This window comes from Peromyscus maniculatus, chromosome 14 (assembly GCF_049852395.1).
Source record: "Peromyscus maniculatus bairdii isolate BWxNUB_F1_BW_parent chromosome 14, HU_Pman_BW_mat_3.1, whole genome shotgun sequence".
NCBI lineage: Eukaryota > Metazoa > Chordata > Mammalia > Rodentia > Cricetidae > Peromyscus > Peromyscus maniculatus.
The window spans coordinates 37778751-37799565 of NC_134865.1; the positions used below are offsets into that span (position 1 = coordinate 37778751).

A 20815-nucleotide genomic window follows, 5' to 3' on the forward strand; every position below is an offset into this window, starting at 1 on the left:
TTTATTTCTATTTAAAACAGGTTGATTATAAAAGCATTATCTTTCTAAAAAAAGTGTAGATATGATAGGATAAAAGGGTGGATTGTTGAATATACTTTTAAAGAGCAATTTGTTTAAAATGTTTTACATTGGTATAGATTTTAGTTTATTAATAAAGTGAATTTTGTTATACTGTATGTATTATTTCTACTCTTGTTTAAGGTATTATGTTTGTGCAGCTCATTTGAAATTGTAATGTATAATTAAAAATGCAGATTATTAGTCATCTATGATAATCAAACTTATAATCATGTTAGTTAAGCTTTCTAGGTATACATAGATATATTTCAATTAGGTAGATAATCTTCAAACACTTCAAAGACTTACAAAATATGGTATTTAAAATGTTTTAACAACTTTGACTTTCTGGACATTGACACATGTCTGCTCCTGGTAGCACCAATCTACTTCAGAGAAGATAATTAACATTAAAGAAACTCATTATGGAGTTTGCTTCCTTTGTGGCAAAAGTTAGCCATTGGGCAAAAAGTGCCCTTGTGTCAACTGCTTGACAATATGTTGTATAAACTGGACTTACAGGACCCATAGGAAGGTGACCACTGAACTTTTGCAAGGCAAAATGGTCCTTCAGTTTCCTGCTTCGAAGAAGAAACTGCCAGACATTCTACAGGACACAGAGAGACTCTAGACCTATCGGCTAAAGATGGATACCCCAACAGTACAGAGGAACTTTTGATGACTATCCAGGTAGACAGCTGTCTCTGTCATTCTAGATTTTTGAAAGTTGCTTACCACGTTCTTCCTGTTTACGTAGGTAATATTATATCCTTCTAGGGTCTTCAATGTAGATGAAAACTAGATAGTTATATTCCTTGGCTATGATAAAAGATAAATTAGATATAAAACTTTAGACTCACAAATAGAGGATAAAATATTTTAATTTTGCCAAATATAAATAGACTAGATATTGTAACTGTTAATTCTTGTTTGATAGCTGTTATATAATATGTAATTTTACTATGTTAAAGTTAAACCCCTCCTTTTTGATTAGACAAAAAAGGGGAGATACCATGGGATATTCTGTATGCTGTGACTGTGTTGCTCTGATAAATAAAACACTGATTGGCCAGTAGCCAGGTAGGAAGGGATAAACAGACAAGAAAACTTCTGGAAAGAGGAAGGCTGAGGCAAAAGACACCAGCTCACCATCCAGGGAGCAGCATGTAATGGCATACAGGTAAAGCCACAGAAAATGTGGCGACATATATAGATTAACAAAATGGGCTGAGTTTAAGTATAGTAGCTAGTCAGTAGTGAGCCTGATCTAATGGCCAAGCAGTTTTAATTAATATAATTATTATTTATAATAATTTACATTATTTAATATATTAAATATTTATAATTTTAGTTATATATTTACATATAATTATTTATAATTATAATTAAATATTTATAATATTTAAAATTAATATAAATTAGTTAAGTTTTCTAGGTATACATAGATATATTTCAATTAGGTAGGTAATCTTCAAACATTTCAAAGACTTACAAAATATGGCATTTAAAATATGTGTTTACTTGGGTCTGAGTGGCTGTGGACTGGGCAGGACATAGGAAAACTTCAGCTACATATGAGTGTTTTGCCTGCATGTGTGTATCTATGTATAAATGTAGTACCAGTGGAAGCCAGAAGAGGACACTGGATCCCCTTGGAGTTATAGTTGGTTATTAGCTGTCACGTAGGTGCTGAGAATTGAAACTGGACCTCTGGAAGATAAGTCAGTGCTCCTAAGCCCTGAGCCATCTCTCCAGCCCAAGGTCAGTACTTTTATTTCCATGTTTTCAGATACAAATGGTGGCAGAGAGGGTATTTCATCTTGTTACCAGCTAGTGAATGGCCAAGGCTAGGTTCAAAACCATGCAGTTTAGCTCCTGGGTGGGGGTGGGGGTGGGGGAAGAGAAGGAGGTAGGAAGGGAAAGAGGGTGTGAGGAGACAGAGAGAAAAAGAGACACAGACAGATGTATACACACACACACAGAGACAGATAGGAGACAGAGATGAGAGACACATACACAAACACAGGGAGAGACAGAGATGAGACATACAGAGAGAAACAGAGGGGAGAGACAGATGAGACACACACACACACACACACACACACACACACACACACACACACACACACACACACACACACAGTGCACCCGGTGAGCAGGAAATGAGTGTGCCTGACTCACACATCCCATATTGGCCTTGGATTCCCCAGGTAGCCAAGGATGACCTTAAACTGCAGTGCTGAGATTAGAGGCTTGGGCTGCCACAGCTGGGTTATGCAGTGCAGGGATTAAAACCAGGGCCTCATGTATGCAAGACAAGCAGTCTACCCAGTGTGTTATAAAACCAGTTGCAGAAGCTGTATCTTCTCAATCAGTAATCTTTGCTATTTGAGTGACCAACTAGAAAATGTTTACCAGGAAAACAATGTAAGAGTTATGCTTTTCAAATTCTGTTCTGTTCCCTGACAAACACTTAAAAACACTATTGTAATTCTACCTCCTGCTTTGAAAACCAGTTCCATTCTGTGCTGCTCACACCTGAGGGTGGGGAGTTACTGTCACACTGGGGCATTCTTTATTGTAACTTCTTTATTGTTTGCTGTATTAAACATACATTCTTACATAGACACTTTGCCATGAATAAAGCAATAAAAATAAGGCAATATCTCAAGATGTGCTTTGCATACAAACATCATCTTGTAAGGACAGGAAGTCTGGATCCCTGTACAACAAAAAGCATTGTATTCTCAACATACCCAAATGTGTGTGTAAAGACAGCACATACACAATACAGTTTACTGAGGTTCCTTTATAGCATAATTCCTTAATCATCCTTTTGTGAAATAAGAATGAATATTAAGGAATATGAAATCTGAACTGCACTTATTTTCACAATATCAACGTTAAACTCAGGAGAAACAACTTCATTGACTAAATTTTAATGTTTCAAAAGTGAAAGGCAACCTTAATTTTTTGTAACCCTCTAACAGGGTCTTGAAGAAAACAAGTAGATTTTCCTCTCTTGTGAACAAGTATAGCAAACCATTATCATTAAGAATGTCCATATATATATAGCTATTGTGGGAACCATGCTCTTTCTAACATAGCAAGTCTAAGAAACCACCAGAAGCACAAAGTTAACTCTACATATTTGTTAGAATTTTCAAGTCCTTGCTCCTAAGACAATTTCAGCACACCTAATAAGTACAGCAGGTCATTTAGAAAAACAGAAACAAAATATATACCCATTCTTTGCAATTCAAAAAATTTTAACATGAACAATATTCATATATAAAATTTATACTAATCTTTTTTTCCTAAATACAGTTTATGCAATCAAGGTTTTCTTAAACAAGCCAAGCCTTAGGGGTATGATGTGTACAAACTATCAGTAGTGTATATTCCAAACTCATTCTTCCTATATTATGATATGACATAACTTTTCTGAATGAAGGTTTATGTTAAGGCTTAAGGTGTAAACACTTTAGAAGGTAACTTAGTGAAATTATTGTTCACTTAAAAATAAGTATCATTTCATAAACAGGCTCCTGAATGTTCAAACTTACATTTAAAATGCATTTACATCTTGCATTTCTAAAAAAGGCACGTTTTTATATAGAAAAGCAGCAAAATTTTAAACCCACCAATTTACTGAAAAAGCCATTACTTTTTATTAGAAACAATAATGCTTCTCAAGATGTTGGCAACAAGGCATAGTATAGCACACATTTTATACAGTATATTTCCCCCATTTAATTATATTCCAGAAGGGGGTGGGATGCCTCCTTGGCTGTGGGAAGCTGACGTATTTGATGGACTATGTAAGCTGGTCTCCTTGTATACAAACCAAGCATTTCCTCCCCAAAGTATCATATTCAGAAAGCCAAAGATCTATGAAAGAGGGAAACAAATATAAAAATCTAATATTTGCTTTAATATACATACAAAGCAGAATAAAAAACAAAGTCTATACATACAGTCCATTGAACAAATTTTGGGTGCATAATTATTATTATTATTTTTTATGGTTTTTTAAAACAGGGTTTCTCTGTGTAGCTTTGGGACCTTTCCTGGAACTCATCTGTAGCCCAGGCTGGCCTCGAACTCACAGAGATTCTCCTGCCTCTGCCTCCCTAGTGCTAGGATTAAAGGCGTGCCACCGCCGCCTGGCGCATAATGACTTATTATATTCAACATGCTAATACTCTAAATCTGTAACATAAAACAACAAAAATGAAAACTTTTTACTTCTGCACATAGGATTACATTTGAGAAAATAACTCCCTTTTATTACTCTGAATTTAGACTTTGGTATTCCAGGGTGAAAAGGCTCAGCAGGAAGCCGAGTCTGCATCTCTTAAGGTTTTCACTTTTCTTCCATTCTCTCTTCTGACTGCCCTCTGCTATTCCAACACCTGCAGCCAGAATTCTACTTCATACCCTGCACTCATCAGCACATAGGAGTTTTCTTCCCACATACACACAGGACTGATGAGCCTACCTACCTTATTTAACAAAGCCCTTCAGTAATCAGTGATGGTGACTTAGGAAGTTAAGAGTTGGGTAAGAAACTGAGGAACTATGTAACTAGAAAGCAAATGCTTTACAGTTTTTGTATAAGTACACACAAAATTTTTATGAAATTGTCCCAGTCACAGCACTACCTATCAATAAAAACTCTAAGTATTGATGTTTACATTACAGTTATTATCAAGAATGTGGGCAAACTGCTTTATAAAGCAGTTTTCATCTTATGGAAAAGCGTTTTCTGGAAAAAGCGTTCCAAAATAGAATATATACAATGTTACTGCCAATCAACTTCAATTTGATAAATTGATGAATATAATGAATCACATATGTTAAATTTTACAGATTTAAGAAACTCTTAAAAGTGTTCGTTTTATGTACTCCAAGTAAAGCAAACTTAAAAAAGAGAACAGGCACAAAGTCAGATCTGGTTCAAAAGTTGTATCTCCTCAGAGGACTGTAAAACATACATTTCTCAGCTGTACAACAAAGCTGACACACTGCTTCTCATATTCCTCTCAGAATGGCTGAGTAACTTAAGATACTATAGCACAATGGTTAGCACATCTTTTCAGTACAAGTTACCATTAATAGTGTCTTTTAGTCTTTAAATCTTGGTTACAGGTAATACTTCCTTAAGTAAGTAAGTAAGTAAGTAAATAAATAAAATTGTGTGTGTGTGTGTGTGTGTGTGTGTGTGTGTATCCCAATTAGAACCCAAGTAGCTTAGTAAAATAAGAATCAATTTACTCACAGAGATTATTGAAAGTTACTTTCTTAAATGCTGTTCTAGCAAATGAAAAAACTGTGCAAGCATCAGATACTTACCACGGATACATTTAGGGATCCCATACTAGTCACGGATCCAAAATGACATGACGCTTTTAACAGACAAGGATCAAGTTCCTTAATAATATTGTGTCCAGTAGCTATTTTAATATCTGTAAGAGCTTTAGCCCAGGCTGAGGAACTCACCAACCACAAAAAAGTGGCCACAAGAGTAATAATAAAGTCCTAGAGCAAAAATAAGCACCAGTTAGTAAGCAATGAATTTAAAAGCAGCACATTTTCTATAAGCAATAAAGAAATAAGGACTATGTTTAATCCCATGGTATCAAGAAATGGTCCTCACGATGTACTTTATATAAAAGGTCATTCAGTCTAATCACCATTGGTGTTTACTGTTTCTAACACCATGCCGAAGACACAGTAAGACTTAATCATCTCCTTAGAAGTTTACAATCTAAATCTTATTATTATTATTATTACTATTATTATTATTTTTGGTTTTTCGAGACAGGGTTTCCCTGTGTAGTTTTGGTGCCTGTCCTGGATCTCACTCTGTAGACCAGGCTGGCCTCGAACTCACAGAGATCCACCTAGCTCTGCCTCCCGAGTGCTGGGATTAAAGGCGTATGCCAACATCGCCCGGCAATCTTATTTATTTTTTAGGCAGGGTTTTGCAAGTCTTGAACTCAAATCTTTTTGTCTTCTTGCAAGAATGGCTGCGTGTCCCTTTTTTAAAAAAAGTTTCAACTTTGGTATGTATGTGTATGCCTACATTGTACACATGGAGAACAAGAAGTAGTTCAAGTGTCTTCTCTATTGTTTGAGACAGGGTCCCTCACCGAAGCTGAGGCTCACCATTTCAGACAGGCTGTCCAGCTAGCAAGCCCCCAAGACCTACCTATCATCTCTGCATGTAACACTGAAACTGAGACAAACTGTACATGTGCGCTAGAGATCTGACTAGGATCCTCTGGCTTTCCTAAGTGCTTCATCCCCTGAGCTGTCTCTCTAGCTCTGAAGTCCATTTTTTTACACAAAAAGGCAGCTTCCCAAGATGTCACCATAATCTTAGCCATGTATTCTGAGACTCATACTTCACCCTGTCGTCAACAACAAGTGCATTTCTCCATAATCTCTTTGTTCTGTTTTTCTTTTTGAGACACAGTCTTACAGTGTAGCATTGGCTGGCCTGGAACTGGATATGTAGACCAGGCTGGCCTTGAACTCACAGAGGTCCACCTGCCTCTGCTTCCTGAGAAATAAAGTGCTGGGGACCAGGTGTTTTTTTCATCCCAACTGCAAAAGTCTTTGATCCAGCTTAGACCTATAAACCAACCCTACCATTTTTTCTTTTTAACTGCCCCTCACTTCACTCGAGTCACTCATATTCTAAGTTATAATCCCTTGCACATACAATATAAACTCCCTATCCTCCTACTTGCTTCTATGTTCAGATAAAATTCTCAGTCTTGTTAAAAATAATTGTCCAGCCGGGCGGTGGTGGCGCACGCCTTTAATCCCAGCACTCGGGAGGCAGAGCCAGGCGGATCTCTGTGAATTTGAGGCCAGCCTGGGCTATAGAGTGAGTTCCAGGAAAGGCGCAAAGCTACTCAGAGAAACCCTGTCTCGAAAAAACCAAAAAAAAAAAAAAAAAAAAGATGGATTAATGAAGTGGTTAAAAAAGAGAGAGAGAAAAGAAGACAACACAACCAAGTCTTTTAAGTTTCATGACTGAATTTTAAGAATGTTCATTAGGGGCTGGAGAAATGGCTCAATGGTTAAGAACACCGGCCGTTCTTCCAGAGGACCCAGGTTCAACTCCCAGCACCCACATGGTGGTTTATAACTTCCTGTAATTCCAGTTTCTGAGGATCTGACACCCTCTTCTGGTCTCTGTGAGCCCTACATGCATGTGGTGCACAGACATATATGCAGACAAAATACCTATACATGTAAAAATTTTAAAAACCATATTTTCTAGCTATATAAAATTACATATAATACATATAATTATATATAATACGTAAGTGTGTATACACACACTATATATATATATATATATATATATATATATTACAGTTTAAATGAAAATTTGCTATCTAGGTCAACAATGTTCTCAAGATCCAAAAGCCATAGACTTGCTAACAGAAACCCTAACACCAGGCCTAAGAGTTGTCCAAGAGACGCCCCGCCCCCCAACATTATATGCTATTGCTGTTGCTTGCCCCATAGAGATGCAAGGTAAGTTCCTATTGCTGAAGGTACTGTGCATTTCTGAAACAGAACCCAGAGGACCTGAGCTAGATCCGAACCGAGTGTTTCCTCCCTGAGGACTAGCTTTCATGGTACCAGAAGGCACCATGCAAACTTCCAAGGGAGGGAAACAACCAATAGTTTTATTCAGCTATGATGGTTATGAATCACAATGACCAGCAGGGCATGCACACTGTGGCAGAAACCAACAGCTATTTAATTGGATGTTAGGCCTCCTCAACAAGAGGGAAATCATGCCTGGTACTGGAAGCCAAGCCAACTACCCAGAGCTAAGGAAATCATGGATCTTGAAGGAACCCTACAACTGCCACTTTATTAAATAAACCGGAATAATTTCTAACTACATTCTAAATATCTACCCCTAAACCCACAGATAAAGAAACTTTTCTTTACAACAGGCAGAGACCATCACAGAAAACCACAGTCAATACATCTATAATACAGCTCCTGCATCCAAGGCTCAGGGATCTTGCAGAAGAGGAGACAGAAAGTATGTAAGAGCCAGAGGACAGGAGATTTGCTGTGAGATCATGCCTCCTATAAATGTCAGAGAAACCACGCCCATGAAACCTCATCAACATGGCTGCCTAAAGACTTGAACAAGGATACCACCAGTAGACATGCTATTATGTAAGGAAGAGAGCTGAGGACGTCTCAAGCCTAGACAGAGAACTGCAGACAACTAAGGAATGCTCAGAGTAGGAGAACTAGTCTTTCCAATAAAGAGGCCCCTGATTGGTTATCCAATAGCAAGTGGTCAGTCCTGAAATCATCCATATACAAGTAGCATCATATGAACTGACCAAGTCCTATTCATATATTTAGGAAAAAAAATATAATAACAATCAAAGAAAAAGAGGCCATGAATTTGAGAGAGTAAGGGGGGATACATGGGAAGGGTTGGAGGTAGGAAAGAGAAGAGGGGAAATGATGTAATTATAATTTCAAAAAATAAAAAATTACTACAAAAATTTAAAAAACAATGTTCATTTTATTAACAAAAAGATGAAGCAGTATCTTTTGAACTTGAGTGGCTTTCTATTAAATTCTGTTAATTATTACATTCCCAAAAAATAAACATGAAGGTTTTAATGTTCTGAATATTTTCTTATAGAAGTAACAGAAAAAAAAAAAAGAAGAAAAATCTCCTTACCCAATCTTTCCTGTTGGAGAACTAAAAACTATCCACTGGACTAGTTACAAAGATACTGTGAGTATGAATCTGTGTAATGTGAAGTTTATTTTAAGTCTCACCTTATTTGGTCTTCCTGTGAATTCATGAACTAAATAGGAATGGCACTACGTTTATAGCTTTGGTGTTCCTCTAAGCACTACAAGGCATCAGCTAGTGTATGTTAACAGCAAAGCTAACCCAAAACCAGTTACTCCAAACCCAGAAATGAGTTCTAAGGCTTATCATGGAAGAATTATTTTTATTTATTTATTTTAATTCCTTTATTGATTTAATATGTATACAGTGTTCTGTCTGCATATCTGCCTGCACACCAGAAAAGGGCATCAGATCCCATTATAGATGGTCGTGAGCCACCATGTGGGTGCTGGGAATTGAACTCAGGACCTCTGGAAGAACAGTCAATGCTCTTTAACCTCTAAGCCATCTCTCCAGCTCTCATGGAAGAATTCTTAAAAAAAAAAAAAATTAATGAAATTACATTTTAATTATCTTGGACCAGAGAGATGGCTCAACAGATAAAGGTGCTTGTCAGCAAGGCTGACAGCCTGAGTTAGATCTAGGGACCCCACCAAGTGGAAGGAGAACAGACTCATACAAATTATCCTCTGACCTCCACAGTGCACCATTGCATGTGCACACACGTGTACTCACACACACACACACAAAATAAATGTTAAAAATTTTTAAAAGATTTTAATTATCTTACCAGCCACCTTTTAGTCATACAGTGAATAAATATTGTGCTTAAAGGACAAAACTAAGGGTTAATTACACAAGCACGGTATTTGCATTTGAGCTCTCTACTTCCTCTTGTCCATTTAAACTAAACCGTGTCCATCAGAGAAAAGAAATACTGTAGCTGACACTCTCTGCATTGTGGGGACACTCCCCTCTTGACTCCTGTCCTCTGCTCTACTTTTGCTGCAAATAGACATTTCCTAAAAACTTCTTGTCTTTAGAAACCTGATAAAATGCCACTAAAAAATTCCCTCAAGGCTAAAGTTAGAGCTTTGACCAAAATATGTCAAATATCTTAATTTTCAGTTATTTTCTCCCTTTTGAATTCTTGGCTAAAACATCAGTTTTTCTTCTGGTCTTGCTTAATTTTGTGTATGTGTATATAAATGCTGTGTGTAACATGTGTAGAGGCCAGAACTGAGTGTCAGGTGTATTCCACAGCTATTCTCTATTTTCTGAGACAGGGTTTTTCATTGGGCCTGGAGCTCACTCATTTGGCTAGACTGCCTGGTCAGTGAACTCTACACCCCTAGTTCTGGGGTTACATATTTACACTTCTATGTGAACTCAGATCCACCATGCCTGCATAGCAAGTACTTTATCAAGTGAGGCATCTTCCCAGCCCACTGGTTATACTCTTTAAATCTGATTTGCTGATAACTAGATTAACCTAACATCCACATATTTCAAAAGTAGGAACTTCCCTAAACATGGTACAGAAAATAAACGATGGTGGAAGAAAAGAGAGAGGTTACTGTGGTCCCTACAGAGTAGACTCAGCCTCCTAGACTCCAGTCATAGAGCAGTCTAAGTGAATCGTTCAGCCTCGAGGCCTGCAACCAGTGAGTTAAAATGATTGATCAAAGACTTTAGAATTTGGAAATCCTTTTTTTCTGTGTTTTACTCTTAATATTCCTGATTTGATGTTTAATTCCTGATTAAATCATCTGCTACTTAATACAAAAAGTACTATATTAAAAAAGAAAACTTAGACTCAAAAATCTGAAACTGAAATACTTAAAATCCTTTAGTGCAGAATTCAGAATAATGCTAATCAACAACAAACTTATTCTTATTAATCAACAGCACCTAAAAGTCAATGAACATTTAAAATTTGAGTGTATAAAAATTTACTTTTATTACACAGGCCCCACCTCCACTGATTGGGAATAAGGGGTGGGTCCCCAAGGCCCTGCCTGGATAGCCCAGATTTCTAGGCCCTAGGCCTCCAGGGGCACATACTGTGCCCCACCCCACACATCCCAGTCTTAGATACTGGCAGCAGCATCCTCCCCACCCTTGCCAACCATCTCATACAGCACAGCACCAGCAACCACCAGAGCCACAGGCCCCACCTGTAACGACTGGAAGAAGAGGGACACCTGGAGTCACAAGCTCCACCTGTACAAATTGGAGGAAGAAACAGGTAGACGGCAGTGTAAGAATACCCTAAAAAATAATAAAGAGCAATATGGCACCACCAGAAACTAGTGGTTCTACAACAGCAAGACCTGAACATCCCAACACAGATGAAGCAAAAGAAAACAACCTTAATAATAACTTTATGAAGATGATAGAGGCCATTAAAGGGAAATGAAAAATTCCCTTTAAGAAATGGAGGAAAAGACAATTAGAAGAAGTCAATAAATCCTGTACAGAAAGCCGGTGAGGGGCGGGGATCAAACAAGTGAAGGAAGCAGTTAAAGACCTGAAAATTGAAATATAGGCAATAAAGAGAACATAAACTGAGGGAATTCTGGGAAAGGAAAATCTGAGTGAATGAACAGAAACCGCAGATGCAAGCATAGCCAACAGACTACGAGACATGGAAGAGAGACTCTCAGGCTTTAAGGACATGATGAGGAAACAGATTCATCCATCAATGAAAATGTTAAAGCAAATTTTTTAACACAACACATCCAGAAAATCTGGGACATGATAAAAGATCAAACCTAAGAATAATAGTAATAGAAGAAGGAGAATTACAGCTCAAAGGCACAGAAAATATATTCAACAAAATCACAGAAGAGGGCTGGAGAGATGGCTCAGCGGTTAAGAGCACTGACTGCTCTTCCAAAGGTCCTAAGTTCAATACCCAGCAACCACATGGTGGCTCACAACCATCTGTAATGAGATCTGGTGCCCTCTTCTGGCCTGCAGCCATATATGCAGGCAGAACACTGTCTACATAGAAAATAAATCTTTAAAAAAAAAAAGGCGGTGGTGGCACACGCCTTTAATCCTAGCACTCGGGAGGCAGAGGCAGGCAGATCTCTGTGAGTTTGAGGCCAGCCTGGGCTACAGAGTGAGTTCCAGGAAAGGCGCAAAGCTACACAGAGAAACCCTGTCTCGAAAAACAAAAACAAAAACAAAACAAAACAAAACAAAACAAAAAACCAGAAAAACAAAAAACAAACTCACAGAAGAAAACTTTCCCAACTTAAAGAAGGATATGTTTATGAAAAGACAAGAAGCTTATAGAACACCAAATAGACTGGACCAAAGTGTGGGGGGGGAAGTCCCTCACCACATAATAACCAAACCACTAAACATACAGAACAAATAAAGAATATAAACAGCAGCTAAGGAAAAAGGCCAAGTAACATACAAAGGCAGACCTATCAGAATTACACCTGACTTCTCAATGGAAACTCTGAAAGCCAGAAGGTCCTGGACAGACTTTCTGCAGACGCTAAGAGACCACAGATGCCAGCCCAGACTATAATACCCAGCAAAACTTTCAATCACCACAGACAGAGAAAACAAGATATTCCATGACAAAACCAGATTTAAACAATACATACCCACAATTCCAGCCATATAGAAAGTACTAGGAAAAAAAACTCCAACTCAAGAAAGTTAGCTGCATCCACAAAAATACAGGCAATAGATAAACCTCACACCAGCAAATCCCAAAGAAGAGAAACACACACTACCACCCACACCACCAAAACCCAAATTAACAGGAATTATCAATCACTGGTCATTAATATCTCTTAGTATCAATGGACTCGCCTATAAAAAGACACAGGCTAACATAATGGGTATGAAAACAGTATCCATCCTTCTGATGCATACAAGAAAAACACCTCAACCTCAAAGACAGACATCATCTCAGAGTAAAGAGTTGGGAAAAAATATTTCAATCAAATGGACCTAAGAAACAAGATTGTGTAGCTATCCTAATATCTAACAAAATAGACTTCAAACTAAAATTAATCAAAAGAGATGGAGAAGGACATTTCATATTCATCACAGGAAAAATCCATCAAGATGAAGTCTCAATTTTGAACATTTATGTCCCAAATACAAGGGCACCTACATCTGTAAAAGACACTTTACTAATCACACATCAAAACCCCGCACCCTAACAGTGGGAGACTTCAACACCCCACTCTCACCAATGGACAGGTCTGCCAGACAGAAACTTAACAGAGAAATAATGGATGTTATGACTCAATGGACTTAACAGATATCTACAGAACATTTCACCCAAACACAAAAGAATATACCTTTTTCTCAGCACCTCGTGGAACCTTCCCTAAAATCGACCACTTACTCTGTCAAAAAGCAAACCTCAACAGATACAAAAAATTGGAATAACCTCCTGTATCTTATCAGAGCACCATGGCTTAAAGTTAGAATACAACAACAACACAAATTGCAGAAAGCCTACAAACTCATGGAAACTGAACAATGCTCATCTAAATCATCACTGGGTCAAGGAAGAAATAAAGAAAAAAATTAAAGACTTCCTAGAATTCAATGAAAATGAATGCACAACATACCTAAACTTATGGGACACTATGAAAGCAGTGCTAAGAGGAGAGTTCATAGCACCAAGTGCCCACATAAAGAATTTGGAGAAATCTCACACTAGTGACTTAACAAAACACCTGAAAGCTCTAAAACAAAAAGAAGGAACGTCACCTAGGAAGAGCAGACAACAAAAAATAATCAAATTGAGGGCCGAAATCAATAAAATAGAAACAAAGAGAACAATACAAAGAATTAATGAAGCAAAGAGTTGGTTCTTTGAGAAAATCAAGAAGATAGACAAACCCTTACCCAAACTAACCAAAAGGCGAGAGAATATCCAAATTAACATCATCAGAAACAAAAAGGGGGACCTAGCAACAGACACTGAGGAAATCCAGAGATTCATGAGGTCACACTTCAAAAACTTGTACTCCACAAAATTGGAAAATGTAAAAGAAATGAACAATTTTCTGGATAGGCACCACATACCAAAATTAAATCATGATCAGATAAACAATTTAAATAGACCTATAACTCCTAAGGAAATAGACACAGTCATTAAACGTCTCTCAACCAAAAAAAACCCAGGGCCAAATGGTTTCAGCACAGAATTCTACCAGAATTTCAAAGAGCTAATACAAATTGTTCCACACAATAGAAACAAGAGGAACATTGCCAAACTCTTTTTACGAGGCTACAGTTACACTGATACCCAAACCACACAAAGAAGAAACTAAGAAAGAGAATTACAATCGCTCTCATGAACAATGATGTGAAAATATTCAACAAAATATTGGCAAACCGAATCCAAAAACACATCTCCCCCACTACTCCCCTCCCCCCCAAAAAAATCCACCATGATCAAGTAGGCTTCATCCTAGAGATGCTGAGATGGTTCAACATCCAAAAATCTGTTAATGTAACCCACCATATAAACAAACTGAAAGAAAAAAAACTACACGATCATTTCATTAGATGTGAAAACGCCTTTGACAAAATCCAACACCTCTTCATGATAAAGGTCTTAGAGACATCAGGGATACAAGGAACATATCTAAACATAATAAAGGCCATATACAGCAAGCCAACAGCCAACACCAAACTAAATGGAGAGAAACTCAAAGCGATTCCACTAAAATCAGGAACAAGACAAGGCTGTCTACTCTTTGCATATCTATTCAATATACAGTAAGTACTCAAAGTTCTAGCTAGAGCAATAAGACAACAAAAGGAGATCAAAGGGATACAAATTGGAAAGGAAGAAGTCAAACTTTGACTATTTGCAGATGATTTCATAGTATACATAAGTGACCCCAAAAATTCTACCAGGAAACTCCTACAGCTGATAAACACCTTCAGTAAGCTGGCAGGATACAAGATTAACTCAAAAAAAAAAAAAAAAAAGTAGCCCTCCTATATACAAATAATAAACAGGCTGAGAAAGAAATCAGAGAAACATCACCCTTTATAACAGCTACAAATAACATAAAATAAAATCAAACAAGTGAAAGACCCGTACGACAAGAACTTTAAGTTTTTGTTTTTGAAAAAAAAATCTCAGGAAATGGAAAGATCACCCATGCTCTTGGATAGGTAGGATCAACATAGTAAAAATGGCAATCTTACCAAAAGCAATCTACAGATTCAATGCAATCTCCATCAAAATCCCAACACAATACTTCACAGACCTGGAAAGAACAATACTCAACTTCATATGCTAAAACAATCCTATACAATAAGGGAACTTCCGAAGGCATCACCATCCCTGACTTCAAGCTCTGTTATAGAGCTATAGTAAAAACAGCTTGGTATTGGCATAAAACCAGACACATGGGTCAATGGAATCAAATTGAAGACCCTAACATTGATCCACACACCTAGAACACCCAATTTTTGACAAAGAATCCAAAATTGTACAATGGAAAAAGAAAGCATCTTCAACAAATGGTGCTGGCATAACTGGATGTCAACATGTAGAAGGCTGCAAATAGATCCATATTTGTCACCATGCTCAAAACTTAAGTCCAAGTGGATCAAAGACCTGAACATAAATCCAGTTACACTGAACCTGATAGAAGAGAAAGTGGGAAGTAGTCTTGAATGCATTGGCACAGGAGACCATAACACCAGTAGCACAGTCACTGAGAACAACAGTTAATAAATGGGACCTCCTGAAACTGAGAAGCTTTTGTAAGGCAAAGGATACGGTCAATAAGACAAAATGGCAGCCTACAGAATGAGAAAAGATCTTTACAAACCCCACATCTAACAGAAGGCTGATCTCCAAAATATATAAAGAACTCAAGAAACTAAATATCAAAATACTAAATAATCCAATTAAAAAATGGGGTACAGACCTAAACAGAGAACTCTCAACAGAAGAATCTCAAATGGCCTAAAGACATTTAAGGAAGTGCTCAACATCCTTAGTCATCAGGGAGACGCAAATCAAAACGACACTGAGATTCCATCTTTATACTTGTTAGAATGGCTAAGATCAAAAATATTGACAATTTATGTTGTAGAGGATGTGAAAAAAAGGGAACACTCCTCCACTGCTGGTGGGAGTGCAATCTTGTACAGCCACTCTGGAAATCAGTATGGTAATTTCTTAGAAAATTGGGAATCAACCTACCTCAAGACCCAGCACTACCACTCTTGGGCATATACCCAAAAGATGCTCAATCATACCACAAGGATACATGCTCAACTATGTTCATAGCAGCATTATTTGTAATAGCCAGAAGCTGGGAACAATCTAGATGCTCCTCAATTGATAAATGAATAAAGTAAATGTGGGACATTTACACAATGGAGTATTACTCAGCTGTTAAAAACAAGGACGCCAAGAAATCTGAAGGCAAATGGATAGAACTAGAAAAAAAATCATCCTAAGTGAGGTAACCCAGACCCAGAAAGACAAATATGGTATGTACTCACTTGTAAATGGATATTAGACACAAAGCAAAGGATAACCAGGCTCCAACCCACAACCCCAGAGAAGCTAGGTAAAGAGGAGGACCCTAAGAGGGTCATGCTTTGATCATCCCAAGAAAGGGAAATGGCTAAGTCCTCCTGGGTAAACTGGGAGGAAGGGTAGTGGGGAGGGAATGGAGGGGAGTGGGAACATGAGGGATCGAGATGGCCAAGTTGGGGGGAGGGACGGAGGAGAGTAATGAAAGAGATATCTGGACAGAGGGAGCCATTGGGGGTTAGGGAGGAATCTGGTTCTAAGGAAATCCCCAGATACCCTCAAGGATGACCCCAACCAAGATTCTTAGCAATGGTGGAGAGGATGCCTGAACTAGCCTTCTCCTGCACTCAGACTGGTGTCTACCCTAGTTGTCATCCAGAACCTACATCCAGTGACTGATGGAAGCAGATGCAGAGCCCCTTGGCAGAGCTCCTGGAGTTCAGTTGAAGAGAGGGAGGAAGGATTATAGGAGCAAGGTGTGTGTGTGTGTGTGGGGGGGGGTCAAGATCATGATGGGGAAAACCATAGAGACAACTGACCCAAGCTAATGGGAGCTCACAGACTCTGGACTGACAGCTGGGGTGCCTGCATGAGACCAAACTAGGCCCTCTGAATGTGAGTGACAGTTGGGTGGCTTGATCTGTTTGTGGGGCCCCTGGCAGAAGGACCAGGACTTATCCTGGGTACATGAACTGGCTTTTTAGAGCTCATTCCCTATGGTGGGATGCCCTGCTTAGCCTTGATCCAGGCGGGAGGAGCTTGGTCCTGTCCCAATTTGATATGCTAGGCTGTGTTGACTAACTATCCAAAGGAGGCCTTACCCCCTATGAGGAGTAGATGGAGGTATGGTGGGGTGGGAGGTGGGGGGGGGGGTTGAGAGAAGGGGAGGGAGGAGGAACTGTGGTTGGTATGTAAAATGAAAAAGAATTTTTAAATAAAATAAAATATAAAAAAAATGCTTTTATTATTTTAAATTCTGTGTGTGTGTGTGTGTGTGTGTGTGTGTGTGTGTGTGTGTGTCTGTCTATCTGTCTGTCTGTTTCTGTCTAGGTAGGGTCAGGGATGCCATTAGAAGGTACTGGATCCCGCTGGAGCTATGGAGAGTTAGGCGCATCTTAACATGGGTGCTGGGAACTGAATTCAAGCCTTCCAGAAGAACAGTATGTGCTCTTAACTGCTAAGCCATCTCTCCAGCTACTGAGTTTTACTTTTATACATAAGAAACATGGATGGAACTAGAAAATATCATCCTGAGTGAGGTAACCCAAACCCAGGACAAACATGGTATGTACTCACTCATAAGTGGATACTAGATATAAAGCAAAGAACAATCAGACTGCAACCCACAGAACCAGGCAGGCTATATAGCAGGGGGGACCCTAGGATGACTGTGGCTTATAATAAGTTTTGGCTTTACTCAATTGCTGGGCAAGCCTCAATGAAACATGTCACTATATAGTATAAGAATTTATACCGTATCAAGCTGATAATAGAAAAAGAAAGAAAGAAAGAAAGAAAGAAAGAAAGAAAGAAAGAAAGAAAGAAAGAAGGGAGGGAGGGAGGGAGGGAGGGAGGGAGGGAGGGAGGGAGGGAGGGAGGGAGGAGGGGGGGGGGGAGGGGAGGGGAGGGGAGGGGAGGGGAGGGGAGGGGAGGGGAGGGAGGAAGGAAGAAGCATTCATTTTGCTGAGCATGGTAATATAGACCTGTATTCCCAGCACTGCAGATGTAGAAGGTTCAAGAGGTTCAGAAGGTTCAAGTTCATCTTTGGCTAGTTAGCAGATCAGCCTATGCTACATGAGGCCTATCTCAAAAACAGCAAAACAAAAAAAGTACTCATCCTACGTTATACTAGCAAAAAACATTGATGAAACCAACTCTGAAATATCTGTATTACAAATAACATCATTATAATACAGAAAAATATTCTGACTCCCTAAATGATATACAACTAGATTGTTTTAGTTTTATCACAAAGAAAGCTCTCTACAACTAGACCTTAAATACAATAATTTTTAAATTATTAGATAAAATCCAAGAAAGGGCTCATTGTTTTTAGTAAAAAGGAATTTGTTGGCATAATGACAAAATGAAAAATGAAAAAAAAAAAAAAAAAAAAAAGATTTTTCCCCAATGCTTGGGAAGCAGAGGGCAGAGGTAGGTGGATTTCTTTGAGTTCAAGGATAGCCTTGTCTAAAGAGCAAGTTCCAGGACAGCCAGGACTACACAGAGAAACCCTGTCTCGAAAAACAAAACAAACAAACAAAAAATAAAAACATTATCAGTACGACCAATCTAGTCACTTTTAAGGCAAAGCCTGAAATGTCCTAATTTGTAATGAATAAACATTTAAAATGTTAATAGCCAGAAACATTTTATGAAAACAACTAGCTTTCTTATACTTTTCCAGACACAAGAAATAGTAAATGTGCATGATATAAAACTATTTTGTTCTTTACTTACCATTTACATTCCTATGATCCAAGCAGCAAAAATTAAAAATAAACTGGTAAGTATAACTTATCTTAATAATTCCTTCATATTAAGGCAGCTTTCTCTTTAAGTAAATTCACAACTTCTTCGAAGACTTCAGTGCTTCTTCTCATAGATATAAATGTCTAGCATCACAAGAATCTGCACATTACCACTGACTTTAAAGCTATTCCTTTATAGTGGAGGTCTAACATAAAACCATGGCTTATCTCTGGACTTGCCACTGATAATGCAGGAAGGACAGGCTATTCCCTTAACCTCGAAGATTATGTGATTTCTAGATCAGTAGACTCAGAAGCTCTAAGAAAGGTATCAAGTTTTCAAATCCAAATCCTTTGTTGGCATCTCAAAGGATCAAATGTAACTTGCTGATCCCAGTGACAATGAATAAGAATTATCTGAGTCAGAGTTTAGCATAAAAGTAGTCGTATACAATGCATAAGGTAGAGCTAAACATTTTATTTAAAAAAATTCAGATTTGATCTTTGGGTCATGCTTTGCCAATAAATAAAATTAAGCTCGCGAAAAAATGACAGTGGCATAAAAGGAGTTTTGAGGAAAGAGAAAAGAGGTGAGAAGTAAAGATCTGACTAGTACAATCTGCAATTCTTCAAATTAGAGATATTAATTTCTTTTTTTGTTTGTTTTTTTTTTCTTCAAGACAGGGTTTCTGTGTAGCTTTGGCACCTTTCCTAGAACTCACTCTACAGCTCAGGCTGGCCTCGAACTCACAGAGATCGGGCAGCCTCTGCCTTCTGAGTGCTGGGATTAAAAGTGTGTTCCAACACTGCCCGACTAAGATACAAATTTCTTAACCTCTTAACCTTTAGCTACTTAAAACTTAATGATTTAATCAAATATTCGAGGTTTTCCAGGTTTATAAAACCAAAACCAACTCTCTCTGAAGTATAAACAAGCTATGAAAATTGGATTAAACTTAGTAACTGAAGAAAGCTCTCCTCCTATCAAACACACTTATGTGGGTAATTTGGATTTCTAATAAGAAATCCTCTATTTACCTTTAAATGTAACTTAGCTTATACTTGTCCACATTATTTTGTAGAGACAGAGGCTGATTACTTACAATCATGGGAAGTTTGCGACTATCCCGGTAGAGGTTCGTGTAGCCTACATAGAGCACAAGGGCCGCAATGCAGTAGAGGAACATAAAGACGGCGAACGTGACATAGAACTGTGCGGAAGAGGAGTAGTCACCTATGAGGACGTGGTCCTCCCATTTCACAGCACACACATTGACATTCGGGGGTGAATGGAACGATGCCTGATTCAATCTATTAAAAAAAGACTTAAATAAATACAGGAATCACTGGACTCTTAACAGAGAAATACTTAAGCAAAATATTGACATTTCAAAATATATTCCCCAAATACACTAAAAACATTTTCTTTTTAGAAAAAGATTCAAATACTTAACTAAACCAAAAATTTCATACTACATATAACCATAAATTTATTCAGTAATAGGTTTATGGCAGACTGAACATAAATGGCGTCAAACAGTTCTAACATTTAGATACTATCTTCCTGCAATAAAAATGTATAATATTAGAAGCGATTATAAAAAGTCTTTTACAACTCACATTTCTATTCTAGGAGACAGAGATATGTGTCACTAGTTCCAAGAGAAACAATCACAATGGTATTTTTCTTCCTTTTTTAAAAAGATATTTTCAACCAACCCGGAGACTTGGTTTTGATTTGTATTTCATGTGTATGGCTGTTTTGCCTGCATCAGTGCCTGTGTGCTTCACACCTGCAGAGGCCAGAGGAGGGCATTAGATCCTCTGGAACCACAGTTCAGACAATTGTGAGCCATGTGTTGGGGCTGGGAACTGAACCTAGGTCCTCGGAAAGAGCAGCCAGTGTTCTTAACTGCTGAGCCATCTCTCCAGCCTCCTGATTCATATTTCAGCCCTTGATTAATGAGCTGCTAAAGGAAAATTCACATGGCCTTACATTTACCCATTTGTAAATTAGAAAACCAATTGTCA

At 38.1% G+C, this 20815-nt stretch overlaps 1 protein-coding gene across 2 annotated transcripts in view; it reads right to left on the reverse strand.

The window, feature by feature from the left end:
- Positions 1–3704: 3704 nt before the first annotated feature.
- Positions 3705–20815, reverse strand: part of Sypl1 (synaptophysin like 1) — a 30069-nt gene continuing 12958 nt past the window's right edge. For both annotated transcript variants that reach the window (XM_076550803.1, XM_042260730.2), the window contains 3 exons: positions 19888–20095; positions 5413–5598; positions 3705–3948 (listed from right to left, as the gene is read on the reverse strand). In XM_076550803.1, the coding sequence (XP_076406918.1) occupies positions 3814–3948; positions 5413–5598; positions 19888–20095 (529 nt within the window). In that variant the 3' untranslated portion in view covers positions 3705–3813. The remainder of the gene's footprint in view (positions 3949–5412; positions 5599–19887; positions 20096–20815) is intronic.